Source organism: Drosophila nasuta, chromosome 3 (assembly GCF_023558535.2).
Source record: "Drosophila nasuta strain 15112-1781.00 chromosome 3, ASM2355853v1, whole genome shotgun sequence".
Lineage (NCBI taxonomy): Eukaryota > Metazoa > Arthropoda > Insecta > Diptera > Drosophilidae > Drosophila > Drosophila nasuta.
Window position 1 is genome coordinate 42,981,236 of NC_083457.1, and position 24,639 is coordinate 43,005,874.

General features: G+C 37.5%; 1 protein-coding gene across 8 annotated transcripts in view; it reads right to left on the minus strand.

Annotated features, from left to right (window-relative positions):
• The window catches only part of LOC132792412 (protein furry), a 70,969-nt gene that overhangs the window by 45,712 nt on the left and 618 nt on the right, over positions 1–24,639 (minus strand). For 3 of the 8 annotated variants that reach the window (XM_060801774.1, XM_060801775.1, XM_060801776.1), the window contains exons 2-14: positions 14,294–15,897; positions 13,894–14,234; positions 12,379–13,835; positions 11,427–11,661; positions 11,174–11,356; positions 9,265–9,408; positions 6,789–6,956; positions 6,568–6,717; positions 5,711–5,880; positions 5,484–5,638; positions 5,294–5,404; positions 4,035–4,189; positions 2,210–2,373 (exon numbers count right to left, since the gene is read on the minus strand). In XM_060801774.1, coding sequence (XP_060657757.1) covers positions 2,210–2,373; positions 4,035–4,189; positions 5,294–5,404; positions 5,484–5,638; positions 5,711–5,880; positions 6,568–6,717; positions 6,789–6,956; positions 9,265–9,408; positions 11,174–11,356; positions 11,427–11,661; positions 12,379–13,835; positions 13,894–14,234; positions 14,294–15,897 — 5,037 coding nt within the window. Of the gene's footprint in view, positions 1–2,209; positions 2,374–4,034; positions 4,190–5,293; positions 5,405–5,483; positions 5,639–5,710; positions 5,881–6,567; positions 6,718–6,788; positions 6,957–9,264; positions 9,409–11,173; positions 11,357–11,426; positions 11,662–12,378; positions 13,836–13,893; positions 14,235–14,293; positions 15,898–21,448; positions 21,795–22,521; positions 22,709–24,639 lie in introns of those variants that run through there. The other 5 variants (XM_060801777.1, XM_060801780.1, XM_060801778.1 and 2 more) reach the window with 3 other exon arrangements.

The following is a 24,639-nucleotide window of genomic DNA, read 5'->3' on the forward strand; positions in this document are numbered from 1 at the left end:
TTTGGGGAGGGGAAAAAAGGTGAAAAAACAGTCCAAAGAAAGTTTCTAATTAAGCTAAAAATAAAGGAAACTTACATCGCTCGATTTCATAACAATTTTGATGTGGATTGAGGAATTTAGGGAGTCAGGGATCTATGGCAGAAATGAGCCCATTAAACGATTTCCATTTGGTCAAGTGGAGGCAAGCCAACCTGCAACATTCCCTTAAGCTGGCCAAAAGTACAAGCACTAAGCCACCCACCTGGACAATTTGCCCAATGGCCATAACACAACAACAACAACAACAACAGTAAGAAAAACAAAAGTTAAGCTGCTTAGGTGCACGGGAAAAGGTCAGCACAAAGCTTGTCAAGTGCAGGCAGCGCGTTGGCTTATAAGCCACAACGATCCGAATTGGGCCAGTTTAAAGCTCAACTTTAGGACAAACAGCCGAAAACAACGAGCAACCAGGAACCAGAAACGAGCAACAATAACAATCACAAAAACACACAGAAAGTCTCTCAATTTTACGCCTATAAAAACATACAACTTGTTGCTTACAATCCCTAAATTCTCACATTACAACAACAACAAAAACAACAACGACTACAGTGAATAAAAATAAATATAGCTATTTAAGTAGGAAGCTAGAGGCAACGTGTCTAGGCGCATTAGCTGAGTACTTTCTTAATTGCCTTAATGAATTAGCGTTGATTTCTGGCATCCTACTTGACCCACATACACATTTTGGAATTATAAATACTCCAAATAAAATCAAAGAAAACTAATTTGCGTAAAATTCAATTTGGGTGGGTATAGGAATGTAGCAAAAACATATAATAAAATAATGAAACATATTTCACTAAAATACTTAAATAACCATTTAAAACTAAACCTTATCGGAAAGTTATATCATTGTAAAATTGAAATTTTGTGTAAATGAAAATCATTTTACTATAAAATAAATAAAATACAAATTTTTAAAAACAAGAATGCTATAATCGAGTGTGCTTGACTGTGAGATACCCGCTACCCATTTTCAATGAAGACTTATACGATAAAATACCATATTAATATACCAAAAAATATTAAAATATACCGAAGGCTATATTTGGTATATCGATATAATATTACATTCAAAATATACCATATAATACGCAATATATCAGATTGTCAGACAAAGCAACAAATGGATGCTTTAAAAATTAACTTTATTAAATCAAAACTCAATTCGAAGAAATTCCTTAGTTTGGGTATTTCATAGTCAACCACTCATCAAATGAAACTTTTCATTTGTTTCCAATTTGCTTTGTCTTTTTGCATTGCTGCTCTGTGGCATATTGGCCAGCAATTTACAGGAATATAAACATTAATGGCCCAGCGAGCATTGTGCATAACAAATTGCCATGAAATTATGCACAGAGGATGCCGCCACAGGAATGCGTCTGAACTCGAATTCCCCAGCGATTTCTAACAACATTCAGAGCAAAGCGAAGCGAACGAGGAACATGCAAAAAGAATTCAATTCAATTCAATCAAATTGCCACACATAAACACACACACACACACACTCTGCTTTAGTGGATCTGCGGCTGAGCTCAAGTTGAGAATTTTATACGAGCTCAAAATTTTACTTAAAAGCTGCTTAAAAGAAGATTTTAATGGATGGCAAGCAGAACAACGGAAAACGCTGCCTTGTATGGAGAGGCTTGAACATAAATACAAATTATATATATTGCCACATAAGAAAAGAAAAGAAAGAAAAAACCACCGAAAACTCGTACCACATTTTTTCAATAATCCAAAATAAGCCAGCGAAGTGAGTGTGAGAAGCGTACAAACAGATTAAAAGCAAACGAAAATCCGCAAAAACGGCAGAAGCAAAAAATTAAGCAAATTATGGAAATTTAAAAAATTGCTTAGCCAAGTATGAAAATTAGAGAATTAGACAAGAACAAAGTAAACCTAACCATTGGTGACAATTAAACCAACAAAAATTCGAGAAGAGTCATTTAAAAAACAATTGCCTTATTTTATTTAAATTTAATTTAAGAATTGCAGCACTTTTGTTCACCTAACGAAAATGTTTTCTTTGCTAAAAAATAAATTTCAACGTTTAACGTTTAAAGTTTCTATTTGTTGAGTTATGAATCTTTAATAGCAACGTTTTGCTCAAGTTTGTTAGTCGGTTAGTTGCGGTGGCGATTTAATTATGCTGGATAGCTCCTACCTTTCTCATTGTCGCTGTGCAGCGTGCCAACGACGCTGCCAAAGAAACGTTTGTCCAATATCTGCAGCAGCTGCAATGCGGTGGCATGCACCTCAACACGTGGACAGCCCGTCATTAACAGCGTTACGGTTATGACCGAGGTGTAATGATCGCAAGGATATTCCCTAAAAAAAGGAAAAAGAAAGGGAGAGAAAAGAATACAAAAGTACAGACATAAATTAGAAATGTTTTTAATGGATTTTGGTTCGTTGGTTGTTGGTTGAGTGCAAAGTTAATGGAGTTGGGGTTTTGCAGAATTAACCATGGCAGCAGCTCGAGTTATTTATATCCGACAAAGCTCTGCCATCATCAAATCAAATCAAATCAACAATCAACAGTTCGCCAAATAATGTTCAATCAGGCAGCATGGAAATTTACAGCTATTGCACACGGACTTTGCAACAGCTAAATGGCAGGTGGCAGGCAGCTGTCAAACAAGCTGCGAGCTCGGCTGCCGTTAACAGCGGCAACAATAAATCTATGTACAAGTGTATTTCATGTACATATTTTCACGGCAATCGATTTTGAGTTTGCATACAAAATGCAAAGCGCTGAAAAGTATGCTACATTTTATGCAAAACATTGTTGATGATACCTGAAAGAGCAACTCCGCCCCCCTTAAAGTGAATGCTTAACCAGCTTAGACGCGACCAACACTTTGTAGTCGAGGCAGGTTATAACAATTGCCAGCTGATTGACACTGATTTTCTTTTTTCTTGTGGTTGGCACGAGGAGTTTGTTGTATGTGTGCTAATTTGTTGTGGCACGTGCGACGTTTTCTCTGTTAATTGAAACTGCTTTTTGCCTGGCTTAGCCAGCTTTGAGTAAAGTTCAAAGCCAAAGACTGAAAAGGTCAGACAGGCGCCTTAGTGGGAGTATTGAATACAATTAAATAATCAATCAAAATATTTAGCGTACACTTTAAAGCTGTATTGTGCACTAAGGCATAAAAAAACAAATTTATTTCCGAGAAACACATGTGTAGCATGCAGGTCATAAAAAGTGCAAATATCGTAGATTGCAGTATGAAGCACGCAGCTTGCATGTTGTATGTCGGTTAAAACTACGCAGTTGGGTTAGTTTAGTCGCATGTAAAATGAACTTTGAGTGCAGGAAAAACTCGTTATGACTTGTTTCGATTCAAAGACACATAACGCATATATCTTATGAAATTTATTTGATACATTCTAGCATGAAACGAAACAGCGGGGCAACATAATAATTGCAATATGTTGCGTTTGAAATATTTGCTTGAAGGGCCAAACAGACACAATAAAGAAAATTAATATCAGTTCTGAATTTTTTAACAATTTACCCTCCCTTTGGAAAAGGGAAACGCAAGAAAATTCAACAATATGTATTGCAGTTTAAAGCAATAAAGTGCAAGTGGCAAGAGGCAATGCAAAGAGGCAGCAACAACAGCAGCAACCACATTTGCAGCAGCGACTTCACATCAATGAACACAATTGAAGCACAATAATTTAAGTGTAAGCACACAACACAGACACACACTGTGCACATATTGTCTGAGTACCCTGAGAGCCAATGCTTCTTTGAGCTTGTAAATTTAAAGCGCCGCCACACACGGCACAAGAGACACGTGAGGTGGTACTTAAGCCTCTCTCACACACACACACACACTGCTACAGGATGTGCGGCAAATGAGCTTATTTGTAAATGGTGCACGTTCTTGGGAAAAACGAAAAGAAGACGTAAAGAGAAGCAGGACCAAAGTTTAATGCGTTAAAGCATTAGTAAATACCTGCCGGCAATTGATTCCACTTACTTGGCACTGAAGATCGATGCGAGGGCCAGGAAACAAGCGTCTGCCTCGCGTGGCGTTGAGGTATAACAGCGATCGATTACCCACTCGAGCAGTTGTCCCATATCCGGATTGGATTCCAGCAACAAAACAACTGTATCGCGCGCCAGCTGATAAATCTATACAAAGCAACAGAAAATGATGCAAAATAAGTTACAAAAGAGGTAAAGTAATCACTGAGTGTTATGCAAATGATTTAAAATTGATTAAAACACAATCTGCAAAATAAATTATAATAAATGTTGGAAATTCAATTTGATATGAATTGTAAAAAAAGTAAATAGATATAAAGATAAATTAAAAAATATTAATCCAATAATTAAATCCAATATAAAATGACAAGAAATTGATTAAAATTGTATTCCTTGTAGTAACAAGAAACAATATAAATATAACAATATAAATTAAAATAAAACAAGTCAGTTTAAAATGTTCAGTATATGATTTGAAAATAGTTATAAATTGTTCAGTAATCCGTTTATATATAAGAAACTAATTGACAACAAAAGTAAAATATTTTGTTAATGTGGGTTTGAAGTATTTACAAAAAAAAAAACGTAAAAAATCAGTTAAAAAGCAGTTAAAATTAAGAGTGTACAATATAAATAAAAATTAAAAAATAATCAAAGAATATTAAACCAATAAATTTAAAGCATTCATCAAATGTTGAGTAACTCATTTAAAAAGAATTGCAAAAATTAACAGCAATAATAATAGCAAAGAATTAGCTTTGAAACTACTTTACAACAAAAAAAACTATATCTTAAAAGTACCACTTTTGAATATTCACAAAATTTTAAGAAATCGATTTAAATTAAAGTGCCTTCAACAAAAATGTTCAATACAATTTACAATGTAGTCAAAGAATGTTGGACAAATAATTTACAAATGTTTTTAAGTAATTCATTTAAATAAATTTGCAAAAATGAACAACATATTTCTATGCAAAGAAATTACTCTACAAGTGTTTGCAATATTAAATTACAATTCAGTTAAAGTAATTAACGAATGCTACACAATTCATTTACAAATATTTATAAAATGTTGTGAAATCAATATGAAATGAACTGTAATAAAAAAAATAGTTCCAAAATTTACAACGTAATACAATATTTATTAAATCCAATTCTAATTAAAAATTGTAAATGAATATCTCACATATTTTAGTCTAAGTTATGGCAAATTGAAAATGGTAAAATAATTCACAAATTTTAAGCAATTACCTTTTCATCCTTGGAAGTCAAGAGCAAATCCAGCCATTTGTAAATGATGCCATCGTCTTGCAAATGCGGCGTATAGAAGATGTGTCCGCAACACAGCAAAGCGGACATGGCCTGAGAGATGCGAAGAAGAGGAAGGCATTAAAATAAGCTGAGAGCACATTGATATGCAAAGGAGCAACGATAGACTCACCTGTAAGGCGCTAAATTGCAGTTTCTCCTCCTCGAGTGTTTGGCCAATCTGTGAACTAATGCTAAGCGGCTTCGAGAAGTTGCCACACCAAGTGGCAAACAAATTGAATAGATTACGCTTCAAGTCGCGCGACAACAGCGTGGCACATGATTCCACTGCAAGAACAACGGAGAAAAGAGACATTAGAGTTGCGATGGCGGATGAAAACAATTCTCATTGTCACTTACGCGAAAAGTTCTTAATCATTTTGCGTATGAAATTGCAAAAGTGCGCCTTGACCTCACGTATGCTGAGATTATCCTTATCCGTTTCGGCCATTAGATATGCCATAGCGCCTTCAATGTATTCCACAAATGTGGGATGCAACGACATCGTATCGCGCTCCAAAACGCAAGTGCTGAAAGGGTAAAGAGTTTATTATTACGGGGAAATAATTCCATTTAAGAAAAAGTAAGAAAGTTATAGTCGCGTGTGCTCGACTGTGAGACTCTCGCTTCTCATTATAACTAAAAGCAAAACAGTGCGATAATATCCCTAAAATATATTGAAAACAATATATTAAAATATCCTGAATGCTATATTTAGTATATTGATATATTACTCCACCAGCTAACTATTTTAAATAAAAGCAAAACAGTTCGGCAATATTCCTAAAATATACCGAATTAATATACTGAAATATACTATAATATACCGAATAGTATATTTTGTATGTCGATATAGTAATACTACCCATAAAAGTATACCAGTTCGGAAATATTCCTAAAATATACCAAATAAATATACTGAAAACATACTATAATATACCGAATATTGTATTTGGTGTATTGGTATAGTACTATACTACTCGTTTCTTATTTTAAATAAAAGCAAACCAATTTAACAATATTCGTAAATTATACAACATTAATATAATAAAAAATACTAAAATAAGCACAATGCTATATTTGGTATACCTGTATAATACACTATTCAAAACAAACCATTGAGTAAAAAATATACCACATTGTCAGCCAAAGCATCTATGACCCGATTGCAGTATCATTTCTTAAATATGTCTAGCTTTAAAATTACTTCTGCTTACCTCACTCCAAAAGTGCCATTCTCGGCAATCTTCTCCAGCACCCGTACCACCTGCAGACGCAGTGCGTCGCGTCGTCGACGTCGTCGCATATTCTCCTGTTTGCGATCAACTGCCTCGCGTATGTAGACAACGAGCTCCTCCATCAGATCCCTTGGTAGAAGCCATACAAAAGGATTACATTAAGGATATTTGTACATGTTTGAAATGTGGCTGCTACTTACTTGAGCGCATCGTGGTTTATCATGCCCAACGCATTGACAGCCGCGTCCCGCACATCGATGGCTTCACAGCGTAGCAGGGGAACAACCAGTTTGTAGAGTGCTTGGGGCGAGGCGCTGCCCATTGCCGACTTGTCACTGCGATCCGCGTTTAGGGAATCTGGCGATGAGCTATAAAATAAAATTTACGGTCGCACATTTTAGTATCATGCCCCGTGTACAAAAGGCCAAACGCAAAAATGTCCTTGGTGTAACAGTCATTTGGCAACTTAAATTCGAGTACAAGTAAAGTAACGTAAAGGACATCGCTGCCATCAATTGACAAAAACTTCTGGTTCACTTATTTCTTCAGACCAAGGCAAACTCATAATTCTATTTATAAGCAAAGAGCGCAAAGAGAACGAGATTCCTTTTGGCTACTACTGTGACCACACTGCATGCCGGCAATTTCATTTAAAATAACATTATAAATATTAAAAAACGCACATTTCAATTAAAAGCGAAATTTCCTTGCAGTTTTTTTTTTTCCTTATCATTTGCCTTCGGACCCCTGCACACAAAAAATATTTGAGCAAACAAAATTTGTTATTATATATATTTTTGGTTGGCTTTTTTTGCGTTTCGTTTCGTTTCGTTTCTTTGTTAGGCAGGCAGGCGTGACAATCGGTAGACGTGCTGTGGGCGTAACTGGGCTGCATCAACACATCAATGCGTAGTATGGAAAAATAAATAAACTTGTCCTTATAATGATTTTACAACATTTCCAGCTCCGTCACAAAAAAAAAAGCGCAAGCAAAAAAGTACGACAATAAAATGCGCGGACATAACAATGCAAACAGACGAGAAAATTGTTTGTCAAATAAAAATGACAAAAGAAAAGCCTAGAAATGTGATATTGATTTAGCCCAGAAAATGGACAACTTTAACAGCAGCACAAAACACAAATTAAGCAAAATATGCAAGGCAAAAGATCGCAAAAGCCAAATGAAACAATTGCTGGCCAATCTAACATAAACTCACTATTTAAAACTACTCAGAAAATTTACCAGGATTGTTATTTAAGTAAAAATTATCGGAATCTGTGCAAATAACAAATATTTCAAATGAACAATTTTTGCAAAAAAAAAATATGCTGAAAATGAAATACACTTGCTCATCAAGTTGTTTGGAGTTTATAAAACTCACATTTCCTTATGCCAAGACTCAATGATAATACGATTTAGCAAAATGCTCAAGGATTTGTTTTGCATGGCAGACGGACACGACATAACACAAACTTGTATAAATATTGTATTCACTAAAACACACAGCAATAACAAGTACGAAAGCTACAGTCGAGTGTGCTCGACTGTGAAATACTCGCTACCCATTTTGAATAAGAAGAAAACAGTTTGAAATTCTTCTTAAAATATACCAAGGATAGACATTTTTTGATATATGTACATATTAATATAATATTCAATAATATTTCGCAAAATATACCAGATTTTCCCCATACAAAAGTATTTCTTAAATAACTTCTACAATTTTTAACAGGTATTCCAAAGACTATAGTTGTTACGGTATTTACCAAAATTGGCGACTCTAGCTTGGCATTACGTTTGTTATTTGATTTTTATTCATTTTCGAAGGCGGAAGTGGGAGTAAAAAGTTGAGAATTAAATACACCAGATCTTCAAATAAAGCTACTAAGTATTTCTTAAATAACTTCTAAAACACACTAACTCTAACACTAAAAGTTCTGTCGAAAGTTATATCTCTATTTTTAAGATCTTCTGTTTCATACGGACAGACGGACAGTCAGACAGACATACAGATGCGGTTTCATTGTCTCGGCTGTTGACGCTGATCAAGAATATATATACTGTAAGGGGTCGAAGATGCCTCCTTCTGACTGTTATATACATTTTCCGAGGGCACAAAGTTATAATACCCTTCTACCCTATGGGTAGCGGGTGTAAAAATAACACAACTACTATACTCAAAAATCAAAGCTAACACATGAAATAAAACTATTCTACAATATATACAAAAAATTCAGCTTAAATTGGAAAAAAATATATTCTGAGAAAATTTAACAAAACTACAGATAACACATATGTAGAATTTGCAAAAATGTTTTCTAAATAAAATGCAAAAATTGTTGTCAAGCTCAATTTTCTGCATGTGTATGTTATAATTAAAGGCAAGTATTGTTTGTAAACTAAAAGCAACAGCGTCAACTTCCATGCCAACAAAACTATGAATTACAAAATTAATAATAAATACGCACACACACGTACAAGCATAATAAAAACCACATTAAAAGAAATCGGAGTAGACTTATGGCAAGTTAATTAGACATTGTCTCGAGTGTGTGTTTGCTAGCTTAACTTTTTCTCTGGGGGTTTTGCTAAAAGTTGCAGTTTAAATTTTTGTTTATAGTTTGTAATAAAGTTTAGAATTTTGTTTTGTGTTTTTTGGTTGGTTTTTGCTTTACCCAAGTCGTTTCTGGCGCGCCTCTTTGCGTCCGTAGGAGAGCGGCAGGGTGAAACGCGTAACGATTCCCTCGGGCCCAAAGACATTTGACGGTATATTGTCCAAGGAATCGGATAGCGAACGTGAATCCGATTGATCTTGTAAACTATAAATTACAATCCATATATAGAGGTAATACGTATATGCATATAAACATATTTATATTTATATTGATGACATATGCATAACAAACATTATGATTTGGTTAACCAAATAAAAGTGAAGTTCATGAGTTTCGATTCATGTTTTTCTGTTTGTATTTTTTATTTAACATGTTTCCCACACTGCATTTGAACGAGAACGAGAAAATGTCTGTGGGTTGTGTGTGGAAAATGTGTGTGATATTTTTGTGGGGGGATTCAATTGACATTTTTGTCCCAGATTATTAACCATCGACATTTGCAGCATGCAGCAAACCATAACGAAAGACCATACACAAATAAATAACATAAAACAGCAACAGACACAAGATGAATGGCAATGATATTAAAAATATCTACATACATATGAACTATATTTGAATGTTGTTTATTGTGCAAAGAATTTTTAACAGTCAAAAGTTTTCCGCCTTCTTATTTCATTCACCTTACTTTTCCAGCTCAATGAAAATGCTCAAAAGTTAATTACAACAAATCGAAAATAATTTAAATACCGCAGCAGCAAAAATATTTTACCTACAAATTTACTCAGTGGAATGCTATAAATGTAAGTTGATTTCATTGTTTCGCCTCTCTCGTTTTTTTAAACTAATAATTAACTTGTAAAACATGTTAACTTTACGATTTCAATTATTGAAATCATTTCAATTAAATTGTGTAGAACTAACGGGCAGTAGCAGAAGAAGAAAAACTTAACAATATTGTTTCAAATAAAATTGAAAGCCTTTTGTTTATCGATTTACTGCTGAGCTGCTCAAGGATTCTGCATAATTTGCATATTTATGTCCAAAGGCAATTGTTGAAGCTGCTTTGCCTGATTGCCTTATGCCTTGCCTTATGTTGCAATTTGCATTTGAAAGAAAACATAAAGTGCCACATCTTGTTGTAGCCACACAACAAAACAAAATCGAGTTTGAGTGAATGAGTTTGTTGTTTGTTTTGGACACTGCTTTAATTACAATTGCAATGCAAATTATTGGAAATTGAAGTTTGATTCGAGGAAACAACAAATAAACATAATCTTTAAATGACCAAAACTCTAATCAGTTCGATTTGACTGACAGAATGTAGCGCGAAATATAATTGTACAACATGACGTATGAATTCTGATTAAAATTATGTAAATTTACATACAATATTGCAATAGTGCATTTATTAAATAAGAGTCGCCAGTGCGTTGATTCGATTTAATGCAAGTTTTTAGTCAATTCCATTGCACAAATTCAAAATGTATTTACTCATCTATGTGTGTGTGCGAATGTGTCTGTGTTTGTTTGTACGTGTGCATGTGCAATGTGCTGTGATTACGCAGGACAAATAGTTAGATTGACAAGTGTGTAGAATATTGAAGTTAGTTAAAAAACAAACAAAACACATCACACAACGACGACGACAACAACACAAAACTAAATACCAATAATATTCAAAATGGATTTGCATACGACGAGCGATTTCACGATATATTATAGTATTCGATTCGATTCGATTGGAGGAGAAGTAGAAAGAGTTACGGGTAGGATTTAGGAGGGATTACACGTGCCACGGCATCTAATCGAATGCAAAATGTTAATCAAACAAAAATGATGATTGATATTTGATTGCCACTTTTGAGCTGAAAATTAACACGCTGTCTTTTTTCTCATCGATGTGTTGAAAATGCTTTAAATGCGCTTGTTATTTGTTGTTATTTTTCCAGTTGGAATGCGTACTCACCTCAAGCTCAGATCGGGCGAGGCGCAGCGCACAGCAACGCTGGGTATTTGTGGCACGAGACGCATGGCACATGCCACTTGATTGCGCCACAAACGCATATACGAATCCTTTTGACTTTCGGTGGGCATTTTCTTAGTCGGCGCCGAACCGCGCAACAACGAAGCGCGATTGTCGCTCACAGGACTGCAAGCAAATAAGTAAAACAAACTCTTAATTAACGCACTTGAAATGCCAAAAAACTTAAGCCACTTACGTGGGATCGATGACACTGTAGAGCGCATTGAGACGAGCATAGCAAATGGGCCAAGCCTGCGCCACCGCCGAGGGACATTGCTGCAGCACTCGCTGTCGCTCCAGCAAACCAAACAAACAGGTGGCCCAAGGATCAAACTGCGGTTGTGCGGAGCTCGCTGCTGTAGCTGTTGCGGCTACAGCCGATGAGCTGGTCTGCGACAGATTCAGCGTCGAAGTCGATGACTTGGAGTTGTCTGCAAAGGTAAAGCAAACAAGGATTTAAATATCATCGAAGAAAAGTGCAATTTAAAAAGAAAGCTACAGTCGAGTATGCTCGACTGTGAGATACCCAGTACCTACTATGCAAAACAGTGATGTATTAATTTTAAAATATACCTAATTAATATACCTCAAAAGTATTAAAAATATACCAGAGGCTATAACTTTTATATTAATATAGTACTACATACCAAAGAGTATTTAGTATTTAGTACGCTGTGGTATATTTTTAATGTAGAACTATATCATAATACCAAATACCTTCGATATATTTCAGAATTTTTGCGGTTCATTAACTCGGTAGAGTAATAACAGATTGTCAGCCAAAGCAGTTAAGACAATTCAGAAGAATTTCTTAAATAACTTCTACAATTTTGTATCCGATCCGATATCAAATTCTCAGCAATTCTCATAGTTATTATTGTCTATAGCAAAATTAAGCTTGTTATTTGACAAATATGAATCAAACTTGATCTACGTGCAAACACAACAAGCGCTGTCGCAAAAAAAGATTATTTTTTTTATAGTCTCTGTGTTCTAGGCGGACAGACAGCTGTGGACGCTTATTAAGCATACATATGGTGTCGGAGATAACTCCTTCTGCCTGTACATTTCCTGAAGGCACAAAGTTATAATACCCTTCTACTCTATGGGCAGCGGGTATAAAAATCACTAATTAGAACGCTGTTTACCATCTGTGAGTCCTGCCAACCAGACGCCGCTTGAACGCTCCGCTATCCACTGCAGATCGATGCAATTCGCATTCAGTATGGCCGTCTTCTCGGCCTGCGGCAACTGTGGCAGACACTTCTCCACAATCTGCGGACAGCAACGATCCATCACATCGATGAGCGGCGGCTCCGTTTCGGGTATGCCCAGCACACGCATCAGATTCTTCACCTCCTTGAGTATCATCGCCGCCAGCTTGCGCAAATACGGACGATAATTGCAGAGCAACACGAGTGCAAAGCCCTCGACAAAGTGCAACGTAGTCACCAGCGGAATCTCGTTCTTTTTGCCCACATCGTTGGCCACCATATTGAGCACCGTGTGCTGCGTAATGCTGGACATGCCACTCGAGGTGGTTATGCTCGACGTGGCGCTGCTGGCGGTATTCAGATGTTGTTGTTTCGACAGCTGACTGTTGGTTGTTTCCTTGCCCGCCACGGGCGCTGTAGCAGCTGCTGTTGCTGCAGTTGAACTCGGTCCGGCAGCTGTGGTGATTGTAGGCGCTGTACCGCCAAGTTTTTGTTGCACTGTATTCACGCCGCCAGCGCCAGCAACGCCGGCAGCATTGGGCACCGTGTTGCCGCCAGTGCCAGTATTACTTGTTGTGTTGCCACCGCCAGCAACTGTGGTGCCATTCACAATGATAGCACAGCGCCAGATGTTGAGGAAGACGAACAGTATGCGTGTGCAGTTCTCCAACAATTGCGGATAGGTGTCGGTGACATCGCGCACCAGAAACTGGGTGTAACCGTGCACGACATCCTGACGCCAATCCGGAAAATCAATCATCAGCGTCTGCAGCGATTGATGCGTCAAAATGCGCAACTCCTCATCCATGTGCACCGTCAGCCGAGACAGCAAATCAACCAGCTCCTGTGCGGTCATCGTATCCGGAATTAAACGCGGCACCGAAGCGACACAAGTGCGAAACAAATCAATGCGTGGCTTACGCTCCCCCGATAACATCTCATCGGGTTCCTTATTCTGATTCTGTGTGTTTGTCATCATCAAAGGGCGACCGCAATGCACGTCCAAGGCACGCAATATATCGACAAAGACGCGCCGCACATGCGGAAAGTATGCAGACATGCCAATGCTGCGTGCCGTGTCATCGGTGATCAACTTATTGATATACGTCTTCTTCACGCGCAACGTATTGCCCGATGGCAACACGGGCACCGTGCGCGGCATTGGCGGTTCACCGTCCTTCTGCTGCAGCGAGTCCGCAACGACCATAAAGGCACGTAAACCAATGCTCATGCGTTCCGGATTGAGTATCACTTTGATAGAGCGACCCACGCACAGCAAATCGTAGACAATCTCACGCATGGCAAAGTCCAAACGTTCCTGCGCTATAAACTGAATAATTTTGACGAATATATTCAGCGGTGTATCACGCGGCACAACGCCCTTGGAGCCCCTAAAAAGAAGAATACAATTTAATACATATAATACAATTCATATAGCCATTCACTTACTTGGGAAACAGCGAGTTGACAATGCTCTGCAGACGCGAATGCGTCGCCGAGTTCGATTCACATTTGATGCGTATCATATAGACCCAAAGCAGGCGATAAAGCGACTCCAAAGCCACGCGACTCATCTTAGCATCGCGATTCTTGAGATTGCTCAGGCACATGGCGAGGAAATAATGCCAATTGGTCAGGAAGAAAGTCTTCTGCGAGACACACAGCAAACAGGTGACGAGTGGAAACAGCGCCAAGCGATGCTTAGACTTGGTCGAGGCATCCAGCGTTTGCACATAGAGCAGCTCCACAAAGTTCTTCACACAAGGCACATTCACCTCGTTCTTAACAGCCTGTAAGGTAATGAAATTAGTAACAAGTTTTTAAAGGATAAACTCTTAGCTCTACTCACAGCTGCCACGGGCACCAATATCTCCACAAAGAGTCCAGCTAAGGCGTGCTTGATATCCTTGTCCTTCACCTCGAGGAAATACTGACCACACTCGTGCATAAACTGAAATGAAGCCTCAAACTCCTCGATGGGCACCATTTTCACACGAAAGAACTTCATGCCCATCAGCAGACTGATGATGCTCTGCGTCGTATTGGGCGACGCCTCTTTGCCGCGCAACTCTTTCAATTCGCTCATGAAACGCTTGCGCACCGAACCAAAGCGACTCTGGGCGAGCACACCAATGACCTCGGCATAGAGATCAGCAATCATGTGTATGTTATGCGCATTCGGATTATTCTGCAAACCATCGCGATACTTGAAGTGCTTAAAAGCCAGATTCTCGATGCTGCGCACCAGATCCTCATGGCCCGGATGGAAGGGCAACTGCTTGAGTATCTCAATTAGCGCCAGACAAAAGATAAACTCCACAGCTGCCTCGCGACGTTGCAGCTGAAAATCCAAATCCACCGTCGATTTATTCACCGACTGCACACTGCTGCCCGTCGCAGGTTTCTTGAGATCGTTCTTGATCTCCATGTCGGAGAGTTGCCGGCGATGCCAAGCGAGCAGCGTGTGCAACAACGAGGGCAAGCAATGCTCCGCCACCGAACCCAAGGCTGAGAGCAACTGATCGAACTGCTGATCCTCGCCACGTTGCAACAACTTCGAGAGATTCTTGTCCGCACTCTCGAGCATCACCAGCTCGATTTTCTTCTCCGCCTGTGCGGTGAAGTCGCTAAACAAGTTACGCATCACAATTTCGCCGGGACGCGGAGCTGTGAGCTCCACGCTGGCCACACTCGCTGCCAGCGCATGCATCTCGGCTTGAGTGTAGCTCGGGAGCACGTTGATGATGGAGCTGCGTGAGTGTGCGCCCCACGGCAACAGTGATTGTCGCTGCGGTATGATGAGCGGTGGCAACGCAGCCGGGGGCGAGGCGTAACTCTGACGATTCGTGCTGTAGCTGATGGTGGCCGAAGTCGCCTGCACCGATGACGTTGCCAGCGATTCCTGCAGCTGACTCACGCCAAGCGTTGGTTGCTGCTGTGACTGTTGCTGCTGCTGCTGTTGTTGCTGCTGTGATTCATACTCTATACTGTAGGAGTAGTCGTCAGCGAGGATTTGATAATTGATGGGCGAGGTGGTGCCACTGCCGTTAGCTGAGATAGCGCCAGCTGTGCCACCATTCCTTGCCGACTTTGGCGTCGAGTTGTATTCACTCGAGTTGATCGAATGACGCTGCCCGGGTGAACCAGAATTCGTGTCCAACGGCGATGACTCGTTATCAATGCTATCGAACGTCGCATCTTCGTGATAAACAACGCTTCGCTGTGGACTCCGCGTGGGCGTCGTTGTATTCCCAGCTGTTCCCGCTGTTGTAGATTCGCTTATTCCTGTGCTTGTTGTTGCTGCTGTTAGTGTTCCAGCTGCTGCTGCTGCTGCTGCTGTTGTGGTTGCTGCTGTTTGAGTTAGATTCGAGATAGGTGAGCCGACAGCCGTAGCAGCAGCAACTACTGTGGCTGCTTCGCTCACGTGCTGCTCATTTGCGTTTTGATTTGTGCCTAAAAAGCAAAACAAAAAACAAGAATAAAACATCAACAATGCGTAAAAACATGACTTGCAAATGGCTTTTAGCTCTTATCAATAAGCACACACTACAGATGGCTCGATGTGATTACGAGTATGTGTTTGAGTGTGTGTTAATGTATTTACAAGCGCAAAATGAATCGGAGATCTATAAACTAATACACTTGACTGCGAAATACCTTTTATTCCATGTAAAGTGAATATTCAAATACGACTATAACAAAATTAGCAAGTCAATCAATTAATTTAAGTACTATTATCTGATAGTAAACTGATTCGCAGCAATTATCAATTTAAGGACTTTTTAATGGGAGCTACATCTTCAGATTAAAGTCGTTAAAATTATAAGTTTATTAATTGTAAGCTTCAACCCCTGAGTAAAATTTTAAAATTACCCTTTTAACGTGCTAGAAGGTTTAATTGTAAACTAATCATTAAGATTAAACTATATCGAACTAATGGAGTATTATGCCCAACTTTCAACTCTCTAGCGCTAAATTTACCGAAGATACAGCTTTTAAAATACGCGGACAGACAGAAAGACAGACATTAAATTGAAACAAAAGTATTAAAAACTTTAAAGTAATTTTATTATCATATAATTATTGAATTTAATTTTTCAAATCTACGTCAAAGGCAATGGAGCTTTGAAATATGGTATATATTTCATATTGAATATGAAAATTATAATTAAAATAATTTCAACATCTCTGTCTGACCCACATTTCTACATATACTATGTGTGAATTTAAATACCACTTTTACAACATGACTGCCGGGTATGAAAAGTATGATTCAGTTTTTGTTGTAGGCACATTTGCGACTAGCAGCAACAGAAACAACAACAACAAAGCTCATGTATGAGTGCGCGAATGTATATCTACAATTTTTGTTAACTCTTTTTTTGTTTATAATGTTTTACCCAAATCTCTAGTTAGCACGCGCCTAACAAATCAAATCTGCAAATAGAAAATATTATTATCTCATCATAAGCAACGTTTATTTTGTGGGTGTGTCATTCACACACACATATGCCAAGACACACACACACACACACTCATTCACTCACACACACACAACCATAAAGCGTAGACTTTGTTCGCTTCTCTGTTGTTGTTTTGTTATCGTTAAGAGTTCATTTCCCCATTTTGTACATTTGTTAACTTTGTTTGTATCTTAATTAAAGAGACCTTAAACAACATATCGAACATGCCATTCATTATCATTATCGTTTTCATTATCATTATCATGGGGCATCGCATGTCTTGCAAAAATATCATCACACAGATTGATGACGCCACCCTCAATCAATCTGTCAATTTATCTATGCAAAACACACACAAATGACGAGCGAAACTCTCAAGGCTGCGATGCCCCAAAGATATATATATATATATAGATACATATATATATGAGTATTTTTTTATAGTGCTGTGTGTATTCACATTTATCAGTTTATAGAATTTAATGATAACAGTTTTCCAGCGAAAAGCTGATTTCACCATCGATTCCAATTGGCTTTGACATTACAACGCGCTGTTATTATGCGTATAAAAACACAGCCATGTGTGCTCATGAAGATATAGATATATATATATATACTTGTATATAGATATATATTGTGTGCATCAGTGTCTGCACATATTTGTTTTGAGGTCGGCGGAGAACATTGCAAATTCGTCAGAAGTTCATGTTTTGATACCAATTTTGTATAAAAAAGTAGTTCGTGGAAATATCTTTTTCCTACTGAAATGTGCTGAGGCGTAAAGCTACACCATATAAATAAATTTAGATCACTTTTTTTATTTCAATAGTTATTTGAAGATAGCCACAAACAAATTTTTGGCACAATTTAAAATTTTTTAAAAAGACTTGAATTAAAGAAACGATTTTTCATTCGCTCAAATAAGAGCAACAAATTAACAACGCCTTCAACAATTTATTGGCAAAATTTGTGGATTCTTTTCAAAGAAAATGAAAACGATTATTCAAAATAAGAAAATATACAAGAGAAATTGCTTAGCCCACAGAAATAAAAACTTAAGCAGACTCTGAACTTTGGAGAACAAAGATAAAGAGCATCAAAACATCAATGTAAATCGGGAATAGAATAAGGTAAAATCATTTTATTTTAGGTTTTGAATATCGAATGGTAGCTTTAGGTATGCTTTTCTGCCTAAAGCAACAGCATGTAAATAAATTTAGATAATTTTTTTAATTCAATAGTTATTTTAAAATACCTACAAAACAAATTTTTGGCAAAATTTTAAATTCTTTAAAGAGACTTGTATTAAAGTAACGATTTTCCATTAGCTTAAATAAGAGCGACAAATTAACAACGACTTCAACAATTTAATGGCAAAATTTTTCTCTAGCGAGTAAAACAAAACTGTAGTAGGAAAGTAGGAAACACACACATATTCACTTTACGCTCTCTCGGCTATTCTAACAACTCTCTTGTTGATGTAAGTATGCTCTTTTTATTAAACTCTCATCTCCCATATCAGCCACAGTCAGTCTTGATCGATAAGCACAATAAAACGGACACTCGAAAAAGGAAAAGACATTTCACAAGACGTATCTATCTATTTATCGTATATATTTCATAATCGCTGTATTCTGACTAACTACAATTTGAACAATCTAGATCCTATTTGTCCCTGAGATTCGGTTCATTAGATAACTCATAGCTGATACCTGCAATAATCATTAAAGTCGCTTTCCTATTTCCACCTATAATAGAACCAGTTATCAAAGTTACATTTAACTTGGTATAGTCCTAGTTTATTATTCCCTATCAGTAGTCCAACATTATGAAGCTTTCAAGGCACAAAACCTACATTTCTTTCATATCGCGCGTACTTGATATAAACTAAGTAATCAAGAAATGAATGAAATATAACTAGTACCGCCCGTTTTACGGACATTTAACATTGGTATAGTTTACTACCGACCAGCTGGTAATCTATAATTTACTATAATGATCCAATCAACATTACATATAGCGAAGATTGCCCTCCCCGCAATCATTATAGTATTGAATTATTTTGGACTAGTTACCCGTGACCTCTCTCACAGAACATGAAATCAATCAATAGCTTTGACCGCAGGTTACAAACATATAATACTAGAGAGAACATCCAAATTGATTGTTCAAGTGCAATCCTCAAATCGTGTTGTCCTCTGGCTGTCATTAGAGAGGCAACCAACATTAGATTACCCCCCAAAAAACAAGTAAAAATAAAAAAGGAAAGCACGGTAACAAGTATTATAAATAATAAATAGTAAACTGGTAAAATGGTAAACGGATATGCCATGAGGGAAGGGCAAGGTTAGGCCTTTCGATTTTTCAATGCCGCCCGCAAATCAGCTGTTCCGCAGGACATCAAGGCCCAGGATCAGAGGGCAGAGTGTACGATATGCGACAATGGTGATGGGGATGGCGGTGGCAACGGCGACTTAAAGGTCACAGTGGAAGTTCAGGGCAAAAGTTTTCACTGTCACTGAATAATTGATAAGGTTTAAAAGAGACAGCTCCATAAAAGCAATTCACATCGCATTCGTTCTGCCGTGAGCAGTATTTAAGGTTGTCCGAGCTGTCATGAGAGTTGCGCAAAACGATTTTGCCTGCTATGAAAATAGCTGAGAAAAATTCCATTTTTCCATTTGTCTTCGTTGCTTTTCAATGCAATAAAAGGTAGCCATATATTTGTTCATCATTCATCTAAACATGTGGCGAACAACAGCGTGAAAAACAAACGAGAGAGCACGACCAAGAGATACCGTATACGGGAATTCAATAACAGATTACCTAGGCGTATACTTAATTTTAATAAAATTAAACAATAATGTATTAATAAAATCATATAAATATATGGTATAAAAAGTATACCACAGTATTTTGTATGTTGGAACCTTCGAAAAATTGTAGTATTTTTGATATATTAATTTGGTATATTTTAGAAAGAGTTCCCCGCTTATTCTCAATATATGGTATAACAAATATACCATGATTTTTTGTAAATAGTAGTATCATAATACCAAGTTCAGCCTTCGATGAAGTATGGAATTTACCTTTATTGGAATACTTTCTTCTAAAACATTTGACCATTAAGAATTTTATTTGTCTTTGAAAGAAAAGTAAAACTTTGAAATTGGAAACAAATACTTATTTTCACTTTTTAACTTTTAGGTATAAGCACATAAATTTCTGCTTTAACACACCTTTGCCTCATTTAGTCACTCTAATTACAATAAACGACGATTCATTTGTATCTAATATGCCGCTTGCGGGCAATTATACAAATTACAGGGTATGCAAATGCGCAGCAAAGTATTAAAAATGGCGCTGAAAATATACACAAAAAAAATCTAAAAGACATATTCCTCCATTTGTTTGTGTATATTATTAATAATGTATTAACACGCTCTCAGTTCAGTTCAGTTTAGTTCAGTTTGCCTCAAAAAGCCGCCTCCAAAACGAACGGAAAACGTCAGAAATTCTTGTTATAAATGCGCTATGAATGTGTCATTAAACAACACAACACAACAACTACAACATCTTGGCAAAGACATGCGACCAACACGTATCTCTCCTCTTGATCTCTGTTCCCCTCACTTGGCTTCTGTTCTCCTCTCTTCCTTTCTCGTATAGTTTTCTGTGGGCCGAAAGTTTAAAAACTGCAGCAACAGCAAAAAAAAAAAGCAAATTCTGTTTTCTTGTTTTTTCCTTTTTTGCTTTTCCTTCTCAATGCGCAGTTTTCAAAACGTGCGGAGGCCCGAGAAGAGAAGACGGCAAATAAATGTTCCCGAAAATGTTGTGGAAAATATTTGTATAACATTTTGCATGAAATTTACGATTTGTTTGCGAAGCTTTTGTTCGATTATCAGGGATTTAGTATTTCACATACAATCAATGCAAATATTTACTCAGACAATGCCAGGGAATATTTCCAAATTTTTTTTATCAAGAAATCTAATCGATTTCTATTAAGAATTATGAGGCATTAACAAAATGATATGATTGAAAATAGCCTCTTAAAGAAACCTATAAAAAGTAGCACATACTTTTCTTAATACAACAACAAACCAATTGTCAAAAGTGCTCGACAAAAAAAATACCCTAGAGTACTTCTTACATAGAAATAGAAGCAATAACAAAATAATTAGAATATAAAACAGCTCATTAAGCAAATCTGGAACAAATCTTTTTCAATACGCGATCAAGTGAAGATCTTCAGCAATGCGAATAGAGATATTTTTAAATAAATTTCTAAGAATTCTTATCAAATTTTATGAACAATTATGAGGTATTTCCGAAATGATCGAAAATAGACCCCAAACAACCCATAAAAAAAACAGAAACAAACAAAAGCAATGGGAAAAAACGGTTTGAAGCTTTGCCTTTAATTTTAAGATACACTTTTTTCGGCCTGCAATCGTACAGGATATAGACAATAATATTTAATAGGCCAATAAGCTGACAAGTTTGAGTGTAAATCGCGTCATTTGAGTATCATAATTTACCTTTTAGTTTTTTTGGTGTCCATTGAAAATTCCATAACATGAAACTGGCGCATAAATTTGTAAAATAATCACAGCTAGGAAAATGATGCCCAGGCAGATTCACAAATTGCGAGAGTTACTCTCTCGCTCGCTCGCTCTCTCTCTCTCTCTCCCTCTCTCTTTCTGTCTTTCGGTATATATCTCAACTAACTAGTTGATTAGTAACAGCGTTTTTGGGGGAGGTGGGGTGGAGTGATGGATAGGGGATAGATTGTCTGGGGCTGGGGAGCGTTGATTAAATAATCGTAAGTTGTCGTAATTAGAGGCACGTGAGCCCCTTTTTTCTGATATTGTTGTGCACCACTATCTAAACACAAATTATATTTATGAGTTGTAATTAATTTAGCAGCATTTGTGCGTCGTTTAGTTAGGATTGTTGTTGTTGTTCGTATTAAGTATAACAAAATAAAAAAAATTAAAAAACAAAATAATCACTGATAAGAACAGGCCATACACTCAGTCACAGCACAGCTCATAAATGTGTCACCGAAACCCGAGTGGCGTTAATCGAAGAGTCGAAAACGAAACCAAGGAACTTTCTTATATAGAGAAGCCACTTTAAAGACTTTGATTAGCGTAAAAAAAATGAAACAAATAAAACAATCAGCAACAAAAATCAACACCTCATTGTGAGATGTCGAAGATTTTATACACTCTAATAGATCAGATATAAATTATTTGGCAAAAAAGTAGTTTTATTTTAGCAAAATCGCTTGATGAAATGTTAATACCCTCGGCAAGCGTATAACAAGTTGTTTATAGCGTTCGAAATGTCAAAAAAAATATAAATATACTATAATATCGCGAAATGATGATTATTTGTAATTTTCACAGCTTGCTGTACGAGTATATATGGCATACATATAGTATCGTTTGATTTATGTATTTATAATGCTTTTTTATGCTAATTAGCCAGTTTAAAGGCGTCTCAAAAAATGAGCTCAGCGTTTTCAATTCTCCAAATCGACAGACGTCGCTCACACAAAACCGAAAAAAAACCGAAAAACAACACCGAAATACTGTTGTCAAATTACAATTTAAATGTATTTATTTATACACATATGTGCGCACACAGCGTATATATGCGCTATACGTATATTTATATATATCTTCACGTTCAGATCGCGCACAAAACACAATTTCTTCGTTCAAAATACAACAAAACGTATACGCGAAAACTAAAATGCGAGGCGAACTCTGGCGACGACGAATTTCGACTGCGGCGAAAACGCGCGGAACGACTCGCAGCCCAAAAAGTTCCAAGCGACGACGAAACAGCAACAACAACAACGAATGAGTGAGTAATAATAAATAGCAAACGCAAAGCAAAAGACAAAAGTCACACACAAAAAAATAAGCTGAGCGTAAATCGCGCGCGCGCTCGCAAATTGAAAGCACGAAAATCAAAACAAACGATAATTGTCTATTTAAAATTATGATTAACAGCAACTGAGAGCGAGAAAGAGAGCACGAGCACCCAATTGGGAGAGAGCGAAGTGAGTGTGATGTGAGTCAAACAGCTGTTGTCAGCGGCGAATCGGCAAAAGCCGCACAGCAACAACAACTGGCAACAGCTGACGCAAGTGACGTATGTTTTCTTATTAGAGTTTCTGAGTGTGTGTGTGCAAGCGCAGCGTGAGTTCCTGTTGTTCTTGTCGCACAGTGTCACTAATATGCTGGACATTAGCATAAATTTAATAAAACTTAGCACAGCATGTGACGGGCCCCGTAATTATTGCAATTAGCTAAAAGAACTTTTGTGGCCCACTAAACTTTTTCCCATTTCCGTGCCACACACACACAGGCACTGACACCCACATATGCAAACACGCAGCCTTGCGGCTTACATTGTATAACCCGTTCTTAGCATTGCCGCCTTTGTTTATGCATTTTTCGATATTACATAAATATCAACATTAGATCTGCAAATTTTGTAAACAAACATTTGTTGGCAACGCTTTGCTAATCAGACAAACAGTGAAATGGGTTTTTTTTTGTAACAATAAACAACTAAATTGATTATTAACTGTGGAAGCCATAACAAAATAAATGGCAAAAACTTGCTACAAATATTTGTACAAAAAGGGGCGCGAATTAGCACATTGCTTATTTGCCTCTCTCTCTCTTTCTCTCTCCAAGTGTTAGTTAACTGCCTTTATGGCAAATTACATCACGCCCACGCCAGAAATTGGCGAAAAAGAAGCAAAAACCCAAACAAAAAAAAAAACGCACAAAAAAAGCACGCGATGACGAACACGCGACCGGAACGCGCCGTTACAAGCCAACACACACTAGCTTGCGGTAGTGTGGGTGCGAACGAGACCGAGGATACGTATAGAAAAACGCACTGCAACTTGACACTTGGCGCGTTGGCAAACAAATGAGAGCTTTGAAGCTTCAGGACTGAGACTGCACGAAGACGAAGACTCGCAACCAACTTATGCAATTCGCTCAGGTTCAGGTGCTTTGTTGTTGCTCTCCCGCTCACTCGACATTTGACTTTTGGCGAACACAACTACAATAACAAAATGATTTTCTAATTTTTGCACTGCTGGCGCGGCGGCGGCTACTCGGAAAAATCCGTTGGATAACTGCCAGAGGTTGTGACCAAACTGACTGACGCTACTTTTTTGCTTTTTCGCCTGAATGTCATTATCAAGGTTTTATGTATGTTTTTGCGCGCGCCTTTTGCTCTGTCATTTATATATTTTTGTGAATGAATGTGCGACAGAGAAGCAGACAAAACAAACAAAAAAAGTGTGAGAGCGAGAGTGCAAAGCTCATCATCATGATGACTAGGTCTAGGTCACAATTGAGTGCAATGTTGATCAGCGGCTGACAACGAGATAGAGCGAGAGCGCATGATGCTGGACAAGAGCTTAAATTGCAACGGTAAATTGCGCGGCGCCATAAATTATGGCGGAGTCAAAGAACAATGGCCATAAAAAACAACGCACACACATACACACGCATACAAACAGACTCAGTTCGCCATAAACCGTTGATTGTCTGTGCAGAGAAAAAAGAGTAGAGACAATCAAAGTGAATCATCACTTAAAGAAATAAGGAAACAAACAGAGACCGACGCAACAAGCTAAAGGAGTTTTGAAGACAGTGGCCAGGTGCTAAGTACACAAACACTAATATAAACA